The sequence below is a fragment of the Arvicola amphibius genome, chromosome 7 (assembly GCF_903992535.2).
Source record: "Arvicola amphibius chromosome 7, mArvAmp1.2, whole genome shotgun sequence".
Classification (NCBI taxonomy): domain Eukaryota; kingdom Metazoa; phylum Chordata; class Mammalia; order Rodentia; family Cricetidae; genus Arvicola; species Arvicola amphibius.
Genome location: NC_052053.1, coordinates 45,102,895 through 45,123,746, shown reverse-complemented (window position 1 = coordinate 45,123,746; position 20,852 = coordinate 45,102,895). Strand labels below are relative to the sequence as shown.

General features: G+C 51.9%; 1 protein-coding gene across 3 annotated transcripts in view; it reads left to right on the top strand.

Moving 5' to 3' along the window:
* Positions 1–20,646, top strand: part of Vav2 (vav guanine nucleotide exchange factor 2) — a 177,924-nt gene extending 157,278 nt beyond the window's left edge. For 2 of the 3 annotated variants that reach the window (XM_038336280.1, XM_038336281.2), the window contains exons 16-27: positions 1,025–1,126; positions 1,495–1,583; positions 4,695–4,711; positions 5,290–5,311; positions 6,347–6,474; positions 7,650–7,724; positions 9,076–9,128; positions 10,834–10,950; positions 12,415–12,502; positions 13,641–13,764; positions 15,293–15,447; positions 18,628–20,646. In XM_038336280.1, the coding sequence (XP_038192208.1) occupies positions 1,025–1,126; positions 1,495–1,583; positions 4,695–4,711; positions 5,290–5,311; positions 6,347–6,474; positions 7,650–7,724; positions 9,076–9,128; positions 10,834–10,950; positions 12,415–12,502; positions 13,641–13,764; positions 15,293–15,447; positions 18,628–18,675 (1,018 nt within the window). In that variant the 3' untranslated portion in view covers positions 18,676–20,646. Of the gene's footprint in view, positions 1–1,024; positions 1,127–1,494; positions 1,584–4,694; positions 4,712–5,289; positions 5,312–6,346; positions 6,475–7,649; positions 7,725–9,075; positions 9,129–10,833; positions 10,951–12,414; positions 12,503–13,640; positions 13,765–14,419; positions 14,507–15,292; positions 15,448–18,627 lie in introns of all 3 variants that reach the window. The other variant, XM_038336282.1, reaches the window with a different exon arrangement.
* Positions 20,647–20,852: the final 206 nt, after the last annotated feature.

Sequence of the window (20,852 nt, the reverse complement as noted above, 5' to 3'; positions counted from 1 at the left end):
CCATCATTGTTCAGGGAAGTATTGAAGCAGTCTCAAGTATTCACAGAAGTTGAAGATTGACTGTAAGCACCTTCCTCGTGCACCCCTCTCCCTCCTTACTTCTGTCTGTCTGTCTGTCTGTCCGTCTGTCTGTCTGTCCTGCCTTCTCAAATCTGATGGTGGAGAACATGCAGTGAATGTGGCCTCGAGGTGTGATCATGAGCTAGTCATTAGTTCCACATTTGTGCAAATAAGCACTTACACTGGGAAGTGTAAAGCTGAGTGTAATTGCCCTGCCATCCATGGGGCACAGTCCAGGACCACCACCAAGTGCCTGAAACCAAAGTAGCATCAAGCCTTATGGGTACACAATGTTGTAGGTGTGCAGAACTATGATAGGATGCATTGCATACATCAGTACAACTAAGAACTGAGAACCAGCTATTAGACCCTTTGCAGCGCTGGGTTGTAATGAAATTACTGTGCTTGCACAGGGACTAGTGGTGAGTAAAACACAGTGAATGCAAGTCCTGTGTGTTTGTGACAGGTGATTTGCTACCAGGCGGTCACCAAGTGGCTGCCAACAGGTGGGTAGCTCCCACAGCACGGATACAGTGGCAGAGGATAGCCCATGTCCTGGGCTAGAGGGATTTTCTCATGTTACTCACAACAGAAGCAAAAACCTGTGAGCTGCTTGGTTCTGGAATTTTCCATGTAAGGTTTTCAGTCTACATTGGATTGTGGGTAAAACCTCAGAGAGGAAAACAGTGGACAAGGAGGGCAACGATGCAAGCTAAGTTTGACACTCCGGGGCCATTTTCAGTAACCTTCTGCCTCACCCGGCAGGCACTCTCCAGCCAGCATGGTGTAGTTAAGAGCTCCGCTCCCCACCCCCAATGCCCTTCTACCCTTTCCCTGACATTTGTGGCGAGACCCAGGCTGGAATACAGGCTTCTGGTGTGTGCAGCCTGGGTCCTTAAGTGGTTGTCCTTGTATTCATGGGCTCACGCAGCCTGGGCATGGAGTGCCTGCTCTCTCCTTCCAGGTCAAACATCAAGCCAGACAAAGCCAATGCCAATCACCATAGCTTCCAGATGTACACGTTTGACAAGACCACTAACTGCAAAGCCTGCAAGATGTTCCTCAGGTGGGTCTCTTCTGCCCATCTACCCACTCTACCCTGGCCTCCAGGGCACTCTGCTGAGCTGCCCTGTGACACCATGGCACCTGACCTCCCCCTTGGCCCCATAAGATGCCTCCAAGAACCAGGGAGGTAATCAGTAGGGGTCAGCAGCCAGGGCTGTTGGAGTATTGGGTCCAGCAGAGGGTTTGCCCCTGCCAGGGACCGTGGAGTGAGGGGCCAGGCTGAGGTGGTCGGGGACAGCAGGAGCTTTGTGGGCGTGGATGCTCCAGAGCAGATTTCCAGGTAGACTGATAGATTTTGACCTGGGTGATGACTGGCTGAGGGAGCAGGGAGCTGCACCCCCATCTGACCTCCCACTCTCCCCCACACAGGGGTACCTTCTACCAGGGTTACCTGTGCACCAGATGTGGCGTTGGTGCACACAAGGAGTGCCTGGAGGTGATGCCCCCCTGCAAGATCAGTGAGTACCCACCAGTGCATGGGCACGTGCCCCCCTCACAGTGCCCCGATCACGGGGACCCCTTGCTCACACTGCCTGTCACCCCGTGACAGTTCTGTGCCTTAGGAGGGGATCAAGTGAGGCCAGGATGTGAAGATACTTGGCTGGGGGGTGGTTATCAAAAGCCATAGCTGGGTGGTTCCTCTCCAAACCTCTTGTGACTTTCCCCCCTTCACCTACTGCACCTCTGCCCCATCCTGGAAGTAAGTTCATGGTCCCTTTGACCCACATCCACAAAAGGCACAGGACGTTCTCAGCAGGAATGTGGGGATTCCCACCATAAATCCCCATCATAACTGGCTCTCACTCCTGGTTCTTCCTCCAGGAGTGTCTTGGCCATCACAGCTTGGTTAGTGTAGTGAATGGCTGAATACACACCTTACCGAGCAGTGAATCCAGGTGTATTTTTCTCTGATGCTGGAGTGAAATCTGCCTTGGGGTCTCAGTCATGCTAGAAGAATTCTCTGCCAACCCCCAAACTTCCTCTGGCAGGAAGTTGGCATGTTGGCAGCATGTCCCAGGGACAACCCCACACAGGTAGTGGCACCTGCTAAGTGCTAGGCTCCATTCTCTGTGCTTCAGATGGGAGCCCCATCCTCACCATTCGCTGGGGAGGTACTGCTGTATCAGGCTGCGCCAACACAGGAACCACATACAGGAGGCTTACTTGCCCTGAGACCCTGGGCTGAGCCGTGCCTGGATTTTCTTCTAGCGGGAAAACCCTGCATCTGCCCTTCTCATGGTGGAAATCAGTCCTCTTGTGTTTGACCAGGTCCGGGGTCTTGTTACTGAGCATGTCTCCTTGGTCTCTGGGTTAGTAGGCGCCACCTCCAGATCAGCCCTAGAAAAGTCTTGACAATGGCATTGACTTTGTCAATGTCGCCCTCTTGTGGCCATAAGCTCCTCATGCACGGCATCTGCCCTAATTATACATTGTGTGTGTGTGTGTGTGTGCGCGCGCGCGCGCGCGCGCACGCACACGCTTGTGCTTGTGATTCTATTCTAAAAGTTAAGCTTAATTATAGAAAATATGGGAGCTAAAAAATAAAACATGAAGTGAAAAGGACGCTAGGGTAGCTATGGTGGTGCAAACCTTTAATCCCAGCACTCAGGAGGCAGAGACAGACACATCTCTACGAGGCCAGCCAAAACTGCATCGTGAGATTCTGTCTCAACAAAAGAAAAGAGGAAAAACATGGCTAATGAACTTACCCAGAAAAGGCATGGGTTGTGTGTGTGTAGCTCAGTTGGTAAAGTACTCTCAGGAGGATCAGGACAAAAACATCCTTGGTTCTAGAGAGAATTTGGGCTCGGCCTGGGCTACATGAGACCCTGTCTCAACATAAACAAACAAAAGCCATAGAAAGAGCTGAAGGCAATGTTTTCTCACATGTTAAGTTTTCCTTTTCTAGAAAACACATTTTTAGAGTTACTCTCCCCCTGTTGCGTAGAAAAGTTTAAAATGTAGAGAAGTGTGAAGAAAAGGAAAGAAAAACCCGCAGCCCTGTGGGCGTTTCCTTCCTTTTGCATCCCCGGGTGCCAGGTCCTAGTCTCTCGGGGCTTTTGTTCCATCTGACATCAGTGGGGTCCTTCCAGAGACCGTATCCTGTCATCACATCCCCTGACTGGCATCTGACACTATTCCAGGCCTTGTGACTCCCCTGTGGGTGGAACCCATGGTCCCCTCGCTCCTCTGCTAGGGGATGCTGTTGCTCTTCAGGCTGCTTTCCCTCTGATTGGCTCCGATGCTTTGGTCGGTGCCCCTCTGGCATTGGTCAGTTTAACGAGCCATTTCCTGCCCCACCAGCCAGCTGCCAAATAACCACACGGAAACTGCTTATTAATTATGAAGGCCTGGCCGTTAGCTTAGGCTTGTCCCACCAGCTCTTATAACTTAAATGAACCCATAATTTTATTAATCTACATCCTCCCATGTGGCGTGGCTTTTACCTCTCTCCCATTCTGTGTGTTCTACTTGTTCTGCGTCTTTATGGCATCCCCTCCGCGCCTGTATCTTCTTCCCCATTTCTCTCCCTCTGCCCGGAAGTTCCACCTATACCTCCTGCCTAGCTATCGACTCTTCAGCTTTTTATTACACCAATCACAATAATACACCTTCACACCATGTACAATATCCCACAACAGGTCAGCTTTCCCCTGTGGGCAATGATAGTACCACCACCAAAGGAGATGGACTTTGTAACCCGTGTGGGAGCCTTGCTACTCCTAGGGAGATGCCAGCCTCTCCTGAGAGCCATGGGAATTCTGACATCCTGTGGGACATTGCGACCCACTGTCATGTTCCAAGGGTCTATAAAAGAGTCAGATGTTCCCAGAGAAGTCTGTAGCCACAATAGTTGGGGGATATTGAGGTCCCACCAGCCACACGCCCTTGCTGTCATGACCCTTGTTTTGACTCCTGCTGAGGTAGAAGCGCAGCCTAGCCATGGCTGGGTGATGTCCTCCCTCCCACATGACAACTGAATGACCAGTGTCTGACTTGAGGGTCTTATAGGAGGATGGCAACAGGGACCTTTGCACACCCACCTTTGTATTACACACCCATGGCTGGTATCACCAGCCAGGTGTAGAAATTGCCCCCTGAGAGGGCTGCAGAGATGGCTCAGAGGTTAAGAACACTGACTGCTCTTCCGAGGTCCTGAATTCAATTCCGAGCAACCACGTGGTGGCTCACAGCCATCTGTAATGAGATCTGGTACCCTCTTCTGGTCTGCAGGCATACATGCAGGCAGAATGCTGCACAATAAATAAATAAATACATAAATACATACATTAATAAATACATAAATAAATAAATAAGAAATTGCCCCTTGAACCCCCAAGCCACCAGTAAGTTGCCACCATTAGAGTTGGCCCATGGCTCCCTAGAGCCAGAACCCAGAGCTTGTTGTCAAGGTGACCTTCATGGGTGTGAGGCTGAGTCTCTGTGCACTCTGTGATTGGGCTCTGAAGGGAGCCCCTTGTGGCTCAGGCAGCCACTCACAGGAGCATGCACTGTGGAGGTCACCTTTCAAGACTTGCACTTTGACCCCTGCTCTGCTTCCTTTGCAGGTTCTTCTGCAGACTCGGTGAGTGCTCCCAACTCTTCCCACTCTTTGGGGCTGTGCTGGCACAGAAGTGTGTCTGTCCGCTCCCTCCTGGTGGCCTGATAGCTGGGGTGTGTCCTCGCAGCTCACCCGCTCTAACTCCCTAGGGATCTCCAGCCATAGCTGCACCTCTGAGACACAGCATGCTTGCCCACAGGGACAGGTCACTAAAGTCATTATAGCGCATGAGCCATGTCTCCGGCAAGCTGTAGAGTCCAGCCCTGTTATCCAGCCTTGAATGGATGCTCACCAGGCCCTGCAAGGGGATGGAGCTGGATCTGTTACATAGCACTTGGTTGTTTTTTCCAAAGGCGTGTCCAGAACAGATGCTGGAGGATAGTCAGGGAGGCTTGCGGGGAGGCGGGAGTTGGGGGGGTATGTAATTGTGTTGGGGTGCACAGGATGGGGTATGGCTAATGTTGGGAGAGGAAATAGTGTTGCAGACCTCCACTGGAGGTTAGGACAGGACCCTGCTCCTGCCTTGACCCTCCTGTGGGTAATGCTGATGTGAGGACTAAGGGTGGAGCACCTTCCCTAACCCTCTGCCCTTGTCCTCACAGGATGCTCCTGGAGCCGCCCCAGGTGAGTGCACTGGGCTCAGCCGCATTTGCGGTCTATATGGGCATGTGGTGGCTGCTTAGCACGGCCGTTCTTTTTTTTTCTGTTTTCTTTATTTCTTTTCTTTTCATTTTAATTTCAAGACAGGGTTTCTCTGTGTAACAGTCTTGGCTGTCCTGGAACTCACTCTGTAGACCAGATTGGCCTGGAACTCACAGAGATCCTCCTGCCTCTGCCTCCCAAGTGCTGGGATTAAAGGCGTATGCCACCATCACCACCCAGCTAGCACAGTCATTCTTTGCCCTGGACTCTTTGGATGCCTCCCCAGGTTGACTTAGGTTCTGATAGGGTGGGAAAGGGTCAGCCTGCAGAGAGGCAAGGACCTTCCACCCCAGCTTAGAGAGCTGCCAAGCTGCTGGCCCAGAACCTGAGTGGGCGGGAAGTCCAGGGACCACTGCCATTTTTCTCTGCTCCTGGTTTGGGCTGCCCAGGCTGACGGCCTCATATCCTGGACAAAGTCTGAGCTTCCTTAGCGGAAACTTAATCCCTACCCAGATGTTGCCAGTGCTGGGCCATGGTGTTCTGGACCAGGCCCAGCAGGACAGTTCTGTGACATCTTTGAACATCTGGGGTGAGACTGGGACACAACGGAACTCCATCTAAAGATAACCTCAGGCCCTTAGAGGCTCAGCCTCCATTTCCATTGCCGCCTCAGGCCTGCCTCTGACCAGTGCTGTGGCCCCCTCATCTCTAACATGGGACCTCACCCCAACTTTACACTGCAGATCCCAGTTCAGTGGTGTCTGGAGGAGACATAAAGCACCATCTAAAAATAAATGTCTGATATTGGACTCTTCTGGCATCTGTGTCATTGAGTAGATTATCTACTTAGGATATTTATCAAAAAGATGCAGGAGTAAAGGGGTAGTGAGGTGCCTCTGTGTTGGGGAGCAGTCTCACCATAGGGTTCCCCATACCAGAAAGGGTATGTGATGGGGTGAGCTGCCAACAGGCACATGGTCACCAGTGAATCATCCTCTTCTACCTTGTCATCCATAGGTCCCAAGATGGTTGCTGTGCAGAATTACCATGGTAACCCAGCCCCTCCGGGGAAGCCAGTGTTAACCTTCCAGACAGGGGACGTGATAGAGCTGCTCCGGGGTGACCCCGATTCTCCTTGGTGGGAGGTGAGTTCTGGGCCCTGGAGGGGAGTCGTGCAGCATTGCTTCTCCCTGCCCATCCCCCAAGGCCAAAGCAGGGAGGTTTGGGGGTGACACCATGCTACACAGGTAGGGGTGCGGCGTACTTCCACAGAGACTCTTGTTTGCTCTGTTCCTTCCTGCCTCAGTGGACCCCACAGGCCCCCACTGGGTTTTTTCTAAACCATGTTATGCCTCATCTCCAATGTCCCCTTTCCAGTTGACAGCCCCTCACGGTGTTGGAGATTGGTCCCAGGGCCCTGTGTGGTAGGAATGAGACAAGCATGGTGTACCCCCTTGATATGTTTGTGGGCTAGTTTACAGTTCTGAGCTGGAGTGTATTACACCTTTAGCACCCTTTCTTTTGAGCCCCAGCACCTAAGGAACCCTGAGACTCCATGGCCAGCTTGGAGTACAGAGTTTGAAGGTTGGTGATATCTGTACTGTCTTGCTTCCCCAAGGACACCGTCAGTAGCTGAGTCTAGACCCTTGAGCCGGACTAGACAGTCACATGACATGAGACTGAAGGATGCTCTGCATCCCAGGTGTCATGGTTTTGTTCTGTGGCTGCGACAAGATACCCCGACAGAAAGCAATCCTGGAGGAAGGGTTTATTTGGCTCACAGCTCCAGGTTCCAGTCCCTCACTGCAGGGGTGTCAGGCAGGAGCTTGAAACTGTCACATCACATCCACAGTCAACAGCGGGGAGAAGGAAGGCACACTTAGTGCTTAGCTCAGCTGCTCCCCCAAGACCCAGCCCAGAAAGTGGTACTCCCCCTTTAAGGCTGCCTCTTCTCACCTCACTTAACCCCCCACAAAGGCAGGCCAGCCTGCTGTAGTCAGTTCCTTACTGAAACTCTTCTTAGATGATTCTAGGTTGTGTCAAATTGACAGTTAACCGTCACGCAAGGTCTGCATCCTCCTCCCTACCCCCTCCCTTGGGTGTCTCTTAGGTGGACTTGCAGAGACACTTGGCTGTGGTGTTGAGCCTCGGTGTGGTTTATCTGTAAAGTGGGACCATCCTCACCGCTCTGCTCCAAGTGGTCGTGAGGTGGACTAAGTCACAGCAGGGAGGTGACGCGCATGTCTGGCCTGGGATTTGTGTCTGTCTAGCGACAGGCACCCAAGGGTCTTTCATGCCTCCTGGTTGCTTCTTTCTCCAGGGGCGACTGGTTCAAACCCGGAAGTCAGGGTATTTTCCCAGCTCATCCGTGAAGCCCTGCCCAGTGGATGGAAGGGTGAGTCTTTTTCCTGCGGCTTCTCCATCACAGGGTCAAAAATGCAGAGATCTAGGGCCAAGGAGTCAGGTTGTCTTTGCTGGATGGCCACAGTAAGCCGCATCTGGGGCAGAGTAGTTCATCCCAGGGTGGGCAGGGGTGCTTTTGCCTGTTGAAGTTTTGGGGGCTGAGCATGAGCGACCTGTGAAAGGGACCCATGACCACGGAAACTCTTAGGAAAGAGCATTTCATTGGGGGCTTGCTTACAGATTCAGAGGCTTAGCCCGTTATCATCATGGTGGGGAGCATGGCAGGTGCATAGTGACGTGCGTGGCTCTAGAGCAGTAGCTGAGAGCTGCATCCTGCAACAGACAGAAACACAGGTCCTGGCGTGGGCTTCTTGAAACCTCTAGTCCCACCCCTAATGACACACTAACTCCAAAGGGGGCACATCTTCTACCCCTTCTCAAATAGTTCCGTTCTCTTTGAGCTAGGGGTCCATTCTTATTGGAATGCCACAGTGGGCATCCACCCAGTTGAAACTGCCCTCCTCTGTGGAGAAGGCTCTTTATGCATCCTCATAGCTGGGAGAAGAGGAAGCTTCCCAGACACAAGGCCTGAGAGCTGGATCTTGTTAGGAACAACAAACAAGGCTGTTCTTGGCTCTGATGTCCAAAGCAGCAAGAAGCTGGCCTGGAATAACCTGACCCCTCTCCCCGCAAGGACAGCTGAAAGTGAAAGAGACACTTCCTTCTCCCTGAAGGAGCTGGGACAGGAAGTGTCCCTGCTCACCCCAGACCTACGGTTCATCTGCTGCTTGAAGGAAATATTAAACACTAAGAACTCTTTGGATAGACCTGAGGAACCCATAGCAGAGGAGGACAGGGGTCAGGGACGGAGGACACAGTACCTCCTGAGTGTGGTCACCTCTTGCCCACTTTTGGGGATTTCCTGTGGCCTTCAGCCTTTCCCTCCCAGGAATTAAGTTTGCTGCTGGTTTCTTATTCATTCATGCCTTGTGAAAGTCAATTATTTCATTCATTCAGGCCTTCCGGGAAAGTCAGTCATTTCATTCGTTCATTCACGCCTTCTGGGAAAGTCAGTCATTTCATTCATTCATTCACGCCTTCCAGGAAAGTCAGTCATTTCATTCATTCAGGCCTTCCGGGAAAGTCAATCATTCTCTCCGTTAACATCCTGAACGTCTGCTCAGAGGAAACTGGAAGTGTTCCTGGGGTGTCACAGTTCAGGGGTGCTGGGCTAAGTTCACCTGAAATTCTCACCCAGTATAGACTACTGGTTGAATTTCTCATAAACTTCCCCTCTACTTCATGCCCCAGGGGACATTAATGCACCTGTGTTCTGTCCCTAGCCACCTGTTGGCCGCCCGCCATCCCGGGAGATTGATTACACTGCATACCCCTGGTAAGTGGATTGTGGGCTGCAGACACGGGCATTTGGAGGCCCCTGTGCCATAGGGTGTGACTCTGTAAGCCTGTGAGCAGGGGAAACTGAGTCCTACCTTGGTTATCTCCCTGTCTCTAAAGCGGATCCGCAGGGTCCAGTATGTGTGGTAATGAGCCCTTTCCTATGCAGGCTTAACTGGGCTTCTTTATGTAAGCTGTAGAGGTGATGTATTTGTGGTCTAGTTTGTAATCATGCCTTTGGTGGGAAGAGAAGCTGGGTTACATGGAAGGATAAAGGTGGATGTTTGGGTATGGTCACGGGTCACGTGAGTCTTGGGCTATTGATTCTGTCCCTGCTGTGTCCAGTGCCTAGAACTACCCCTCAAAGTCACATAACCCTGCATGGCAACACACACACTTCTAACCCCAGAAGGGGCTCATTCCCCGTTCGGTCCTTTGTCCCCAGACCTCACATGTCTGCCCAGCTTCCTGTGTCTTTGTCCCCTTCTAACCCCTCACTGTTCTCTGTCCTATTGCATCTCTCTAGGAAGCCCACTGGGACTGTGGGTGCATGCCCACCCTGCCCTGCCCTGCAGGTAGCGAATGTTTGATATCATAGAGATCATGGGGCTTTCCCTCGAAGGAGTCTTTATTTGTTTCTTGTCGTTTTACTGTGCAAACTACCTGGCATGGTCACTTAAGGAAGGGAAGGGTTATTTAGTTCCCAGTTCCGGGGGTACAGTACGCCACGGGGAAGCATCCATGATCAGGAAGCAGAGCGATGAACAAATGCTGGCTCAGCTTGCTTTTCTTTTTATCCAGTCTGAGAACCCATCCCCTGGGACTGTGCCCCACCCGCACAGAGCCTGGGGCTTCCCACCTCAATTAGCTTAATGGAGATCACCCCTGAGACATCGGAGACTTGTTCCCACGGTGACTTGAGCTGACACTCAAGAATATCCACCACAGTTGCTTTAGTGTCTGAATTGTGTTTTCATTCTCTGACAGTCTCAGACCGTGTGTAGTGAATTCTAGTCATGTTGCTTCCAACACTCTTGGGCTCCCCAGCATCTCCCCAGCTGGCACCTCCCACTTTTATACTGTGTGTGACCCTCTGAGTTTATAACCAGAGTGTGGGCAACCTTTCAGTAGCTACTACTAAAGAAAGTGACCCCTCTCCCCGACCCACCAAGAGATTTGATTTATTAACTGCAGATCTACCTTGGATGTACAGGATTGCTGAAGACTAGGTGCATGGTGTCACACTGTGGGAACGTGGGATTGCTTTGCTGAGGTGACCAACCTGACCACCTTTTTTTGATGGTGGGAGCGGCCTGATTTTGCTCAGATCTCATTCTGCATGGACGCTGGCCATCTCCAGAGTATCTTCCCAACATGCCACATCATTCCTTCAAGTAGTGAAAACAATTTGGAAAAATGGGGTCTGGTAGAAGTTTGTGCTTCAAACAGTCCCCCTGCCTGGCTGTGGCGCTTTCGTCTCTCTCCCCAGTGACATCTTTCTCAGATATCCTTGTATTCTTGACCTAAGGTGCTGTTCCCCACATTGTGCTCTGGTCAGGACATGGCCGCAAACCCCTCATCAGTTGTGTATCTCCTCACCTCAAAGGTTAAAGTTCAGACAAGGAGCAAAGCCCGAGGCAGGTGACATGCCAAGGCCACCACCTCTTCAGCAATGTGTCACAGCTCTGATTTCCCGACCCCAGGTTTGCTGGCAACATGGAACGGCAGCAGACGGACAACCTGCTCAAGTCTCATCCCAGCGGGACCTACCTCATCAGAGAGCGTCCAGCCGAGGCTGAGCGCTTCGCCATCAGCATCAAGTAAGCCTAGGACTGTGTCCCCCCACCCCCGTGCCCCGCACCCGTTATTGAGGGGATGGAGTAGGTCTTCTCCGATGTTCAGGCTAGAAAATCTTGGGCGAGGGAGAGGCAGAGAACACATGCTAGCCGTTGGGACTCCTCGCATGTGCTGGCTACACTAGACACAGCTCCATGGCCACGTGGGTCGAGGAGGGAGCGTTTTCAGACACAGGTAGACTGGTGGGACACTAGGAGGTGTTTTCAGGGATGTACTGGCTGCCTGTCCAGGGAGTCTTAGGCAGGATACATGTACCCATCATGTTCCTTTGTGACATCTGGGGACCCTTGGAGAACTCCAGCAGTGACCATGACTGCCTTGTAGCTTAGACCACAGGCCCTTGTTCTGGGCATCTGTCCTCAGATAAACAAAACGAAACAACAAAAAAAAAAACCTGGCAATTTGTTTTCCTCAGCACAGGACACCCACAGGCACAAGTTACTGTGTGTTACAGAGTTAAGAAATGCATAACCTATAGCCAACCCCATGTAATGACCTGGTAGATGTCACACCCACCTCACAGGAGTGTTCACCGTGTCTTGTGTATGCCCGGCCTTCAGGACAGCACCATGGGGGTCCTATTGATGTGGCTCACGTTAAGTCCAGGGTGACACAGCTAGGTTCCTGCGTAGGCCCGGTGGAGTGAGAGACTGGCCACCTGGCAGCTTGATTACTCATTAGTCAGTTTTTGCTCTAGCTGATTTCAGGGTATTGAACCAACCTTGTATTCCTAGACATTCCTGGAATGTCTCTCCAGCCCTCAGCCCTGGCCAAGGTGCCCAGTCCATGTTACATGTTCCATCCATGAACAGACATACATGGGATGGGGAGATAGGTTCTCTTGCTTCACTGACTGGCTTCCTACAACCCACAGTCATCGGGATACTGGCTCCAGCTTTCTGTCCGTGTGATGTCTTTGGCCGTGGCTTGGGGTGACTTTCAGAAGAGCCCCCCAAGGCTCTCTAGGTTGGGAACACTTGAACTAAAGACGGTGATGGATGAGGGCAGGGTCCGCTGTCCTTGAGCCATAGTGGACTTGTGCTCTGTGCTTCTGGAGCAGCCTGGAGGATGTTAGAGTCTGAGATCAGGGCAGTGTGCGCTGCTTACAGGGAGAAGGGGGATCTCCGGGTGTCCAAAGCCAGTGAGCCAAAGCCCGAGACTGGAGGCAGCAGAAACCTGGAGAAGGTGGTGGGAGGGGAGGAGAGAGAAGTGAGTTGGTAGTGGGGACTTTGGAGTATGGACTTCAAGCAGTCAGGGAGAACGCTGGGCTAGGTCCCAGATCTGTCCCAATGGAGTGCTGGAGAAATGGCTGGCCTGGAGTGACTGCAGAGGTGGCACAGAGGTCTGGGTCAGGATCCCCACTGGAACAGTGGGGTAAACCTGGGACTATGTGTGTGCGCAGTAACCACTGGGCTGTGTCTGTCCAGGTTCAATGATGAGGTGAAGCACATCAAGGTAGTGGAGAAGGACAACTGGATCCACATCACCGAAGCCAAGAAGTTTGAGAGCCTCCTGGTACGTGCGCCCGGCACTCCTGCTGCCCTGGCCCCTGGCCACGGAGGCTGCAAGGCCTCTTCACTCCACAGCTGTTCTGCTCCCCGATGGCCCATTCTCTTTGCCTAGGGAGGGATGATTCTTACCAGCATGGGGCAAAATTTAGGGGAACTTGATCAGGTACCTTGGGACAGTTGGAAGAATGTTGTACCTGAGTCGGGACACTCCAAAGCCTCCCCTAGGTCATATGACAGAGCATAAACCAAAGCCCAGGGAGACTCACCCAACAGGAGACTATAAGCAACCTCAACTCTAGTCTCTCCACCTCTTTGGTGAACCCCACTGTAATGAAGTGGAAGGCATAGTGTTCCTTACAGTTTCATGATAATGTTTCTGGTAGTCCTTCCCTCCACCCCATCCCCTTTTCGGTACCAATGTGGAGCCCAGGGCCTAACACACTTTAGGCCATTGCCCTACCATTGGGCCCTTCCTCAACCTCAGCTCTTTTTCTTTGTTTTTGGAGGTAGGGTCTCCCTATGTAAGCCTGACTGGTCTAGAACTCATTATATAGACCAAGCTGCCCTTAAACTCTCAAAGATCCGCCTGCCTCTGCCTTCCTAATGCTGGGATTCAAGGCCTGAACCACCACACCTGGCCCCATATTTCTTTTAATCAAAAACACTGCCATCTGGTAGGACGCTGGAGCTTTCCTTTCCCCTCTGTGGCCCATGAGAAAATGCAAAGGCAAACAGAAGGTGCCTAAAATCTATTCTCAAAATCCAAAGCCAACAATGTACCGTCAGGTGAGGCTCTGGGTGCCTCTCGGGGCAGCCAGGCCACCATTCATGGGGCTCTTACAAAGCCACGATGCCACTCTTCATGTGGCCATCATTCATGGTTGCCCACTCCTCTCCCTGGTACTGTCCTCATGGCATTAACCCTGCAGGTGTGCCCTCGCTCAGCAGCTTGTCCTCCAACCTTGGCATTCCTTCCAGAGCATTCTTTCAGCAATATTTGGGATCACTAAAGCTGAGGGAGAAGTCTTTGAGGCACTGACCATCCTAGCTGGACTGGGCTGGAGTGAGGGGCTCTCTGAGGAGCCCAGGAAGTGGGAGGGCTCCTGATTCTCCAGCGGTTAGTGAGTGTGCACCCCCCGCAGGAGCTGGTGGAGTATTACCAGTGCCACTCACTCAAGGAAAGCTTCAAGCAGTTGGACACTACGCTCAAGTTCCCATACAAGTCTCGGGAGCGCGCCACCACCAGGGCCTCAAGCCGGTCCTCAGGTAATGTCTGGGCCCAGGGGTATTCACCCAGGCCACTTCCAGGGCCATGATGCTCCCTGTTCATCTTGGTCGAGAGATGTTTCCCCATCCCCGAGCGTGGACCCGGCCCACCCCATCTGTCACTGCTGCTGAACCATGCCCCTTCCCATTTCGTGCAGCAGATGGGGCCTGCACTGCCCCTCTGGCTCCTGATGCCTGTGCTTGCAGCTGACAGTAGTGAGAAGCAGTAGGGTGGGATCTGAGAACAGATCCCTCCCAGGGTGCCCTGGGGCCTGGGCTGTGCGAGCCAGCTATCTGCCTAAAGTGGGGACTCCAAAGCAGAGGACAGGGGCACAACCTGGACCTTGGGACAGACAGAGGGCCAGAGCATTTGGCTTCCAGCTCAGAGCTCTTCTTCTGAGTAAGCCATGTCTCCGGTCTACAGGGACCTGCAGAGCCCTGAGGCCTCCCCTCCATCAGAGGGTTGCCAGCCTCTATGGCAGTGGGCCCTGTTGTCTTTTCAAGACATAGGTGGAGAGCAAGCAATGGTCTAGCTGTGCCTATGCTAGGCCCTGCTCTTCCTGGTGCCCTCCTGAGGTAGAGCCTGGCATCCCCTGTGCTCTGCGGCTGTCAATATCCTGCCTTCTGTCTTATGCTTTCTCTTGCCTCTTTGCAGCTTCCTGCGCCTCCTACAACTTTTCTTTTCTCAGTCCTCAGGGCCTCAGCTTTGCCCCTCAGGGCCCCTCCGCTCCCTTCTGGTCAGGTACCTCTACTGCTTAGGGCCCAGCCCGACGGGTTCCCCTGGCTGTGCAGCCTGGTGCCGGGTGGGGAGGGGGGCTGGGAATCAGGGCCACCGAGGCTGCTGCACAGGAGGACACATTAGGCAGGACTCTTTCCTGGTTACACTGATAGCTACTTCCCTGCCTCCTCAGCGGTCACCCTTCATAGCCATTGGGAGCTTTGCCTCTGGCTGTGGGAAATGTGGGCAGGATGGGCGGAGCGTCCGTGACAGCTGCCGTGGGGATGGAATGGGTGCAAAAGAAGGGGCTGCGGTCAGCCTTGGTACGACATGCGTTCTGCTGCCAGAGCCAAAGCCCTGCTGTGTGTGGCTGCGTGTCCCCTCACTCACTGCCATTGTCAACCTGTTCCACGGGACTTTCTGGGTTCTGGGCCAAACTAGTTCAGGGGGTTTCCAGTCTAGTTTGGAGATCTGGGATGGGGGAACCACAGGCTGTAGTGGTCAAGATGTGGGTGCCTGCTCTGTTCACCAGCGACACGCCTGTTGCCTGTGATAGCTGCCCAGCATGGGTGGTGATAGCTCCAACCCTCTGCTAGTGCATGCATGGGTGTTCATATACCCAAAGCCACCAAAGTTTGAAGGGCTCTGAGCTGGAGGCTACTGTGTCCCTCCAGAGACCTTCTTCTGGCTGTGGGCACAAAGCCAGACTCTATGTACTGGGGACGAGACCTAGCTCAGTCCGAGGGCCTCTGAGCCCTGACTGAGCAGCTCCTGCGGTTGTGTGATGCCCCACCCTGTCTGCCCCAATAGTGTTCACACCACGAGTCATTGGCACAGCTGTGGCCAGGTACAACTTTGCTGCACGGGACATGCGGGAGCTGTCGCTGAGGGAAGGTGATGTGGTAAAGATCTACAGCCGAATCGGCGGGGACCAGGGCTGGTGGAAAGGCGAGACGAACGGACGGGTGAGTAACTTGCCTGGCCTGAGGGCCTCGTGAAGAGGCCCAGTGCCGACTCTGACCCATTTGGACTCAGACAAGCTATTTTAGAACCTCGACCATGCTCAGCCTTGTTCTAGGCACACTGTGTCCCGGGTGGGGGGGTGGGGGGGAAGGAGGACTGGGAATCCAGATGTTCACTGTGATCTGAGCCCCACAGACCCTGTACTGTGTCAGACCCTGTTTCTCTGCCTTTATGGTCACTCAGAAGCAGGTTTTATATACAGTCTTCTGGTCACTTGCAGGTAGAGAAGCCCATTAGGTCCTACCCACTCTATCCCTTCCTCCTGTTGCCAATGACTGCCAGGTGGTTTCCTCAGACTTTTTCCCCTAGAGATCCTGCAGAAATCCCTCTCAATCCCAAGACCCATCTAGAGCCATTGGCTTTGACCCAGGTCTCTGAGCAACCTTTTGGAAAGGCAGAGAGCTCTGTGTGCCACCAGCAGGAAAATTAGTGTTTCTGGGACTACAGGTACCCACAGACAAGTGTACTTGTCTGCAGAGAGCCGGGCAGCCTTGGCTCCCCTGCCAAACGTTCTGCAGCTGGTAGCAGGAGCCATTCTGTTACCTCTGAGCTTGGCATCTGTGTTGCAGGCCCCAGATGTGTTCACTTATACCCAGCTGCCCTTCAAAGAGTGAGGCAATTAAGTTGTAGCAGCGACTTTGAGGGCTGGTCCTGAAAGCAGGCCCATGCCGGTTGTCTTGGAAGCAGCTGGGGCCCTCACCAGGTCCAGGCAATTCCGTAGCACAATTTGAAAATAACTGGTTTGAGCTTTTGTGAGTAGCTCTTGTTGAGTTAACCTGCTGTCAGTGTGGAATGCCTCTTTATTTCTGGCAGTTTTACTGCTGAACCTATCTTTTGACAGAGGTGGCGGCAGTTTTCCTTGAGTGGGTGATTTTCTAACCACCTCCCCACACTCTTTCCTATTATGGTTGGTTTATTCTCATTCCTTGTACTTGAGATAAGTTTCTTTTCTTTTCTCTTTCTTTCTTTCTTTCTTTCTTTCTTTCTTTCTTTCTTTCTTTCTTTCTTTCTTTCTTTCTGAGATAAGTTTCTTATAACCAGTTGAAATTTCTAAAGTGGATCTAATGTGGCAGTCTTTGCCCTTTAGTAGGCCTGTGTAGCCCATTTACATTTAGTATAGTGGGCTATTTGTAAGACTACATCTTGTTGCTTATTGTCAGTCAATTGCTCCCCTCCTTTCTGAGCAACTTTTGGGTTAACCCATATTTTTTTTTTTATATCTACTTCATTTCCCCTCCTCATGATGGGTGTTTTAGTTATATACCCTTTTACCACATGCGCTAATATTCTGGTGGTTGCGGGTGCACTTGGACTATACAGAGTCCCTGCAGTGATGACTTTTACCGCTGGGAAAGTGTGAATTTATAATTCACAGCCTTGAATTGTAAATTATTTTCCTCCCAGTTTTTGTGTGGTGTTGTCATGTATCTTATACTTTTTAGTATTTGAAAGTAATTGCCCAAATGGCATTTCTTTACTCATTAATATTTCTGAAGCCAAGGCCTTTCTCCTTTAACATAATACAGTTTTCTGATCTCTAGTCAGATTTTCTAATTTTGCCAAATTTCTCAATTACCTTTCTTCTTGCTGTTGTTTCCTGGATATATGGACTACTCACCATGGCCATCATCTTATTTGGACTGTTCCTCAGTTTCTCTCGGTCATATATGACTTGTAACATTTTTTGAAGAGAAGACAGTTATTTTACCCCATTGTTAGGTTTTCTGTTTATTGATATGTAGACAGAGGCCGCGCCTTCATGGTGGTGTACAACAGGACTGTCATTCGCCAGTGTCACAGCATCTGTCCTATGCCATTCTGCAGCTGTGATAAAACTCTCTGACCAAAAGCAGCTTAGGGGAGGATAGGGCTTGTCTGATCTATCTCAGGATAACCTGAAGCAGCTTAGGGGAGGAAAGGGCTTGTCTGATCTTATACATCTCAGGATAACCTGCCTAGGGGATGGTGTTGCCCAGAGTGGGCGGAACTCTGTTACATCAACTAGCAATCAAGACAGTCCCACGGACATGTCTGTCTGGTCTGGGAAATCCCTTAATCAAGGCTTGTCCTCTGAGATCTAGCTAGAATGGGTTCTGATTGGAGTGTCCAGTTCCAGGTTCTCATTATTTGTGGAATTAACTTTGAACTTGATTGAGAGTCCATCTGCCAGGTTCCTCTCGTTCCTTTTCCATCTGTATTCTATCCTCGATTGACCTACTGTTAGCCCTGCTCCCTGTCTAACCTGTTGCTTAATCCTTTTAGACTCTTTTAAGTCATTGTATCTTTTGATTCTAGGCTTATTTGCCTCTTCTTCCCTTCTTCCTTTTTTGTCTATTGCTTAGTTTTGTTTTATTTTTGAAGCCAGGGACTCACTGAGAAGGCATGGCTGGCCTTGAACTCAGGGCAATCCTTAGTCTGAATGCTGGGGTTGTGGATGGCGTCACCGCATCCAGCTTCTGGCCTAGGACTTCTTTGTTGACTCCTGTTTTCTGGAAGGAATATCTGTCCTCTCACCAGTTTCCTAACTATATGGGGTAGCTCTTACTAACTAACTGTATGGGGTGGCTCTTACTAACTATACAGGGTAGCTCTTACTAACTATATGGGGTAGCTCTTACTAACTGTATGGGGTAGCTCTTACTAACTATACGGGGTAGCTCTTACTAACTATACAGGGTAGCTCTTACTAACTATACAGGGTAGCTCTTACTAACTATACAGGGTAGCTCTTACTAACTGTATGGGGTAGCTCTTACTAACTATATGGGGTAGCTCTTACTAACTCTGTGGGGTAGCTCTTTCCATTCTGGCCCAGGACTCCTATCTGCTGCCTGTGTTTGTTTTTGATTTTCATAACACTCATGGTGGAGAGCCAGGTTGTGTGTCAAGAGATGTGGGGAGATGCAGTGTTCTCAGTAGGGTCTGACATCTTTCTCACTGGTAGATCATGAATTAGGTCCAGGCTCTCAGTCTCTCTTCAAGGCTCACTGAGGCCTGGTTGAGACCTCTGGCTTTTAGGAGGGGTTCTCATCTCCCTAAGCCCCTCCTGTCCTTGCCCTAACACACACTTTCTTGCCGTGTGCACACACGTGCAGATATGACATCGCTGCCCTCTCTTTCAGATCGGCTGGTTTCCTTCGACATATGTGGAAGAGGAGGGTGTCCAATGAGGGCAAGACCTGGCCAGGACTCACGGATGTTCTTGGGAATCTCCCCAGCTCTGAAGTCCACCTCTGGCTTCTCCATGGCTCTGGGAACTGCCTGCTAAGCCTGCAGCTGTTATGGCCCACAGGGATGGGGAAGGTGTTCCACCATCACCTTCCCCAGGTGGCCCGTCCCTGGGTACATTCCTTGTACATAGAGGAAACCTGTGCTGGCCACACCCAGAGCACCAAGGGGAGGGAGCTCAGGCGCTGTGGCCAGGTGGGCGTGGATGACAGCCAAGGTCAGAAGACACCACCTGCCCCTGTGGTTTAGGTGTTCAGAAGCCTAGAACTCACTCCTGGTGTGCCAGGGAGAGCTGGGGACAGCAGAGGGGGCCCTTCCCAGCCCCGTCTGTTCGGCCCTGCACTCATCTGCCTGGCTTTTCTGCTGCTCTCTAGAGTGGGTGTCAGGTCTCAGGAGGCAGGCAGGACCAGACCATGCCGTAGCACACACTAGACCCATCTGGGGTGCAGGGTCAGACAGCTTGCACAGGGGCCTCCAGGTCATTCTGGCTCTGCAGCTTTCTCTGACTGCCTCCCTTCCCAACACATCAGGGTCCTGCTGAGTGCTAACTGGGCAGGGCCCCTCTTTCAGGAGGGGCCTTTGGAACGATGATATTGCTGACCTACCCCCATCCCACCCCGAATCAGTGGTACTGCTCTTTGCTCCGAAGCCTCTTTCCTGAGGTCTTTCCTGCCCTGCTGCCAGGGGACACGTCAGTGAACCCCAAAGGGCAGGGGAGAGAACCAGGTTCCCCTCCCCCACTGCCTCTTTTCCCCCCAGGAGGCACCCTTGCGTCTTCTGCATTCCAAACCATGGTCCCTAGGGGTCTGCTGGCCTTTGCACTAGCCCTCACCAGGTATCCCCACAAAGATTCCTGCAGCCCACACACTGGGCTTGAGGCCAACCCAAAATAAGTGCTCTTGGGGTGTCTCCACCCCTTTCCCCGCCTCTCTCCTGGTGCTTCCTAGCCATTGACCTCTGACTTGGCCAGCCCCTGTTTTCTCCTACATCTAGCTGCACAATCCTGGGTGAGGAGAGCCAAGGCTAGGGTTTGAGACATTGTTCCTGCTGGAGTGGGGCTGGGACCTGCACCTGGGGCTGTTTTCCAGAGTTGGCCTCACGGCCTCCATTTGGTGCCCACACACAGCTCGCTGGGATGTGGAGGGAGGTACGTAGGAACTCAGAAGATGGGGAGCAACAGAGAGCGAGACACCCTGGAAAGGCTCGGGCCGTGAGAAGCTGGTGGGGGGGCTTGCAGAGAGTCGGGGCACAGGCCACTTTGCACAGCTCCTCGGCCCAGCCTGCCCGGTGCCAGCGCAGGCTGTGGGGAGGACTCTGCCAGCCCCTTCCATATGAACGCCCTCAGAAAATCCCTGTGCTTTAGTTTTTTTCTGGTGTTTGTTTGTTTGTTTGTTGTTTTGTCCTATTATGTTTCGTTTTGCCTGTTTGTGTTTTAAAGGGGAGGGGAAAGTTGTAATTATTTCATCGAAATCTCCCATTATATTATCTGTGAATAAGAGATTCTATAATAGCAAAATGATGTATATTTTAGTTTGTCATGATAATGAAGGACACTGAGAAAAAGAGTAATCTAGAGCCCTGGTTTTGTGAGTGTTTTGTGTTTGTTTTGATGTTTGTGTTTGGTTTGGGTTTTTTGTTTTTGTTTTTGTTTTTGCGCCACACTGGGCAGGGTGATGGGAAGGCTGGGCAAACTGGTACACAGGCACCTCTGCAGGAGACTGGACACCATTTGAGGGCTGAGGGCTGGGGGCCTGAGATCAGCTGTGAAAATTTGCAGTACAATGCATGCAAGTCAGGGATGAGGGGGTCCCACAGCCAGCAGCACCCCCAATGGAACAATTGTACATTTGCCAATGGGTTTTCCTCCCCAGACTACGGTTTTTACTACAAATAAACCTACGTTCTATTCTGCAGCCGTGGTTAACCTTTTGTGCCTGGGAGGGAGGAGCTGGCGTCCTAAGTTCAGCAGGGTTTATCCTACCCAAAGTCTGACTGCCAGATGGTCCCCTCTGCCTGGCTGGTACAGCATCCAGCAGAGTCCAGTGGGTGGTCTTAGAGCAAGAGCCTCGGTCTTCAAAGATTAAAAACAGTACTTTCTCCTCTAGGATGAATCCTGCGT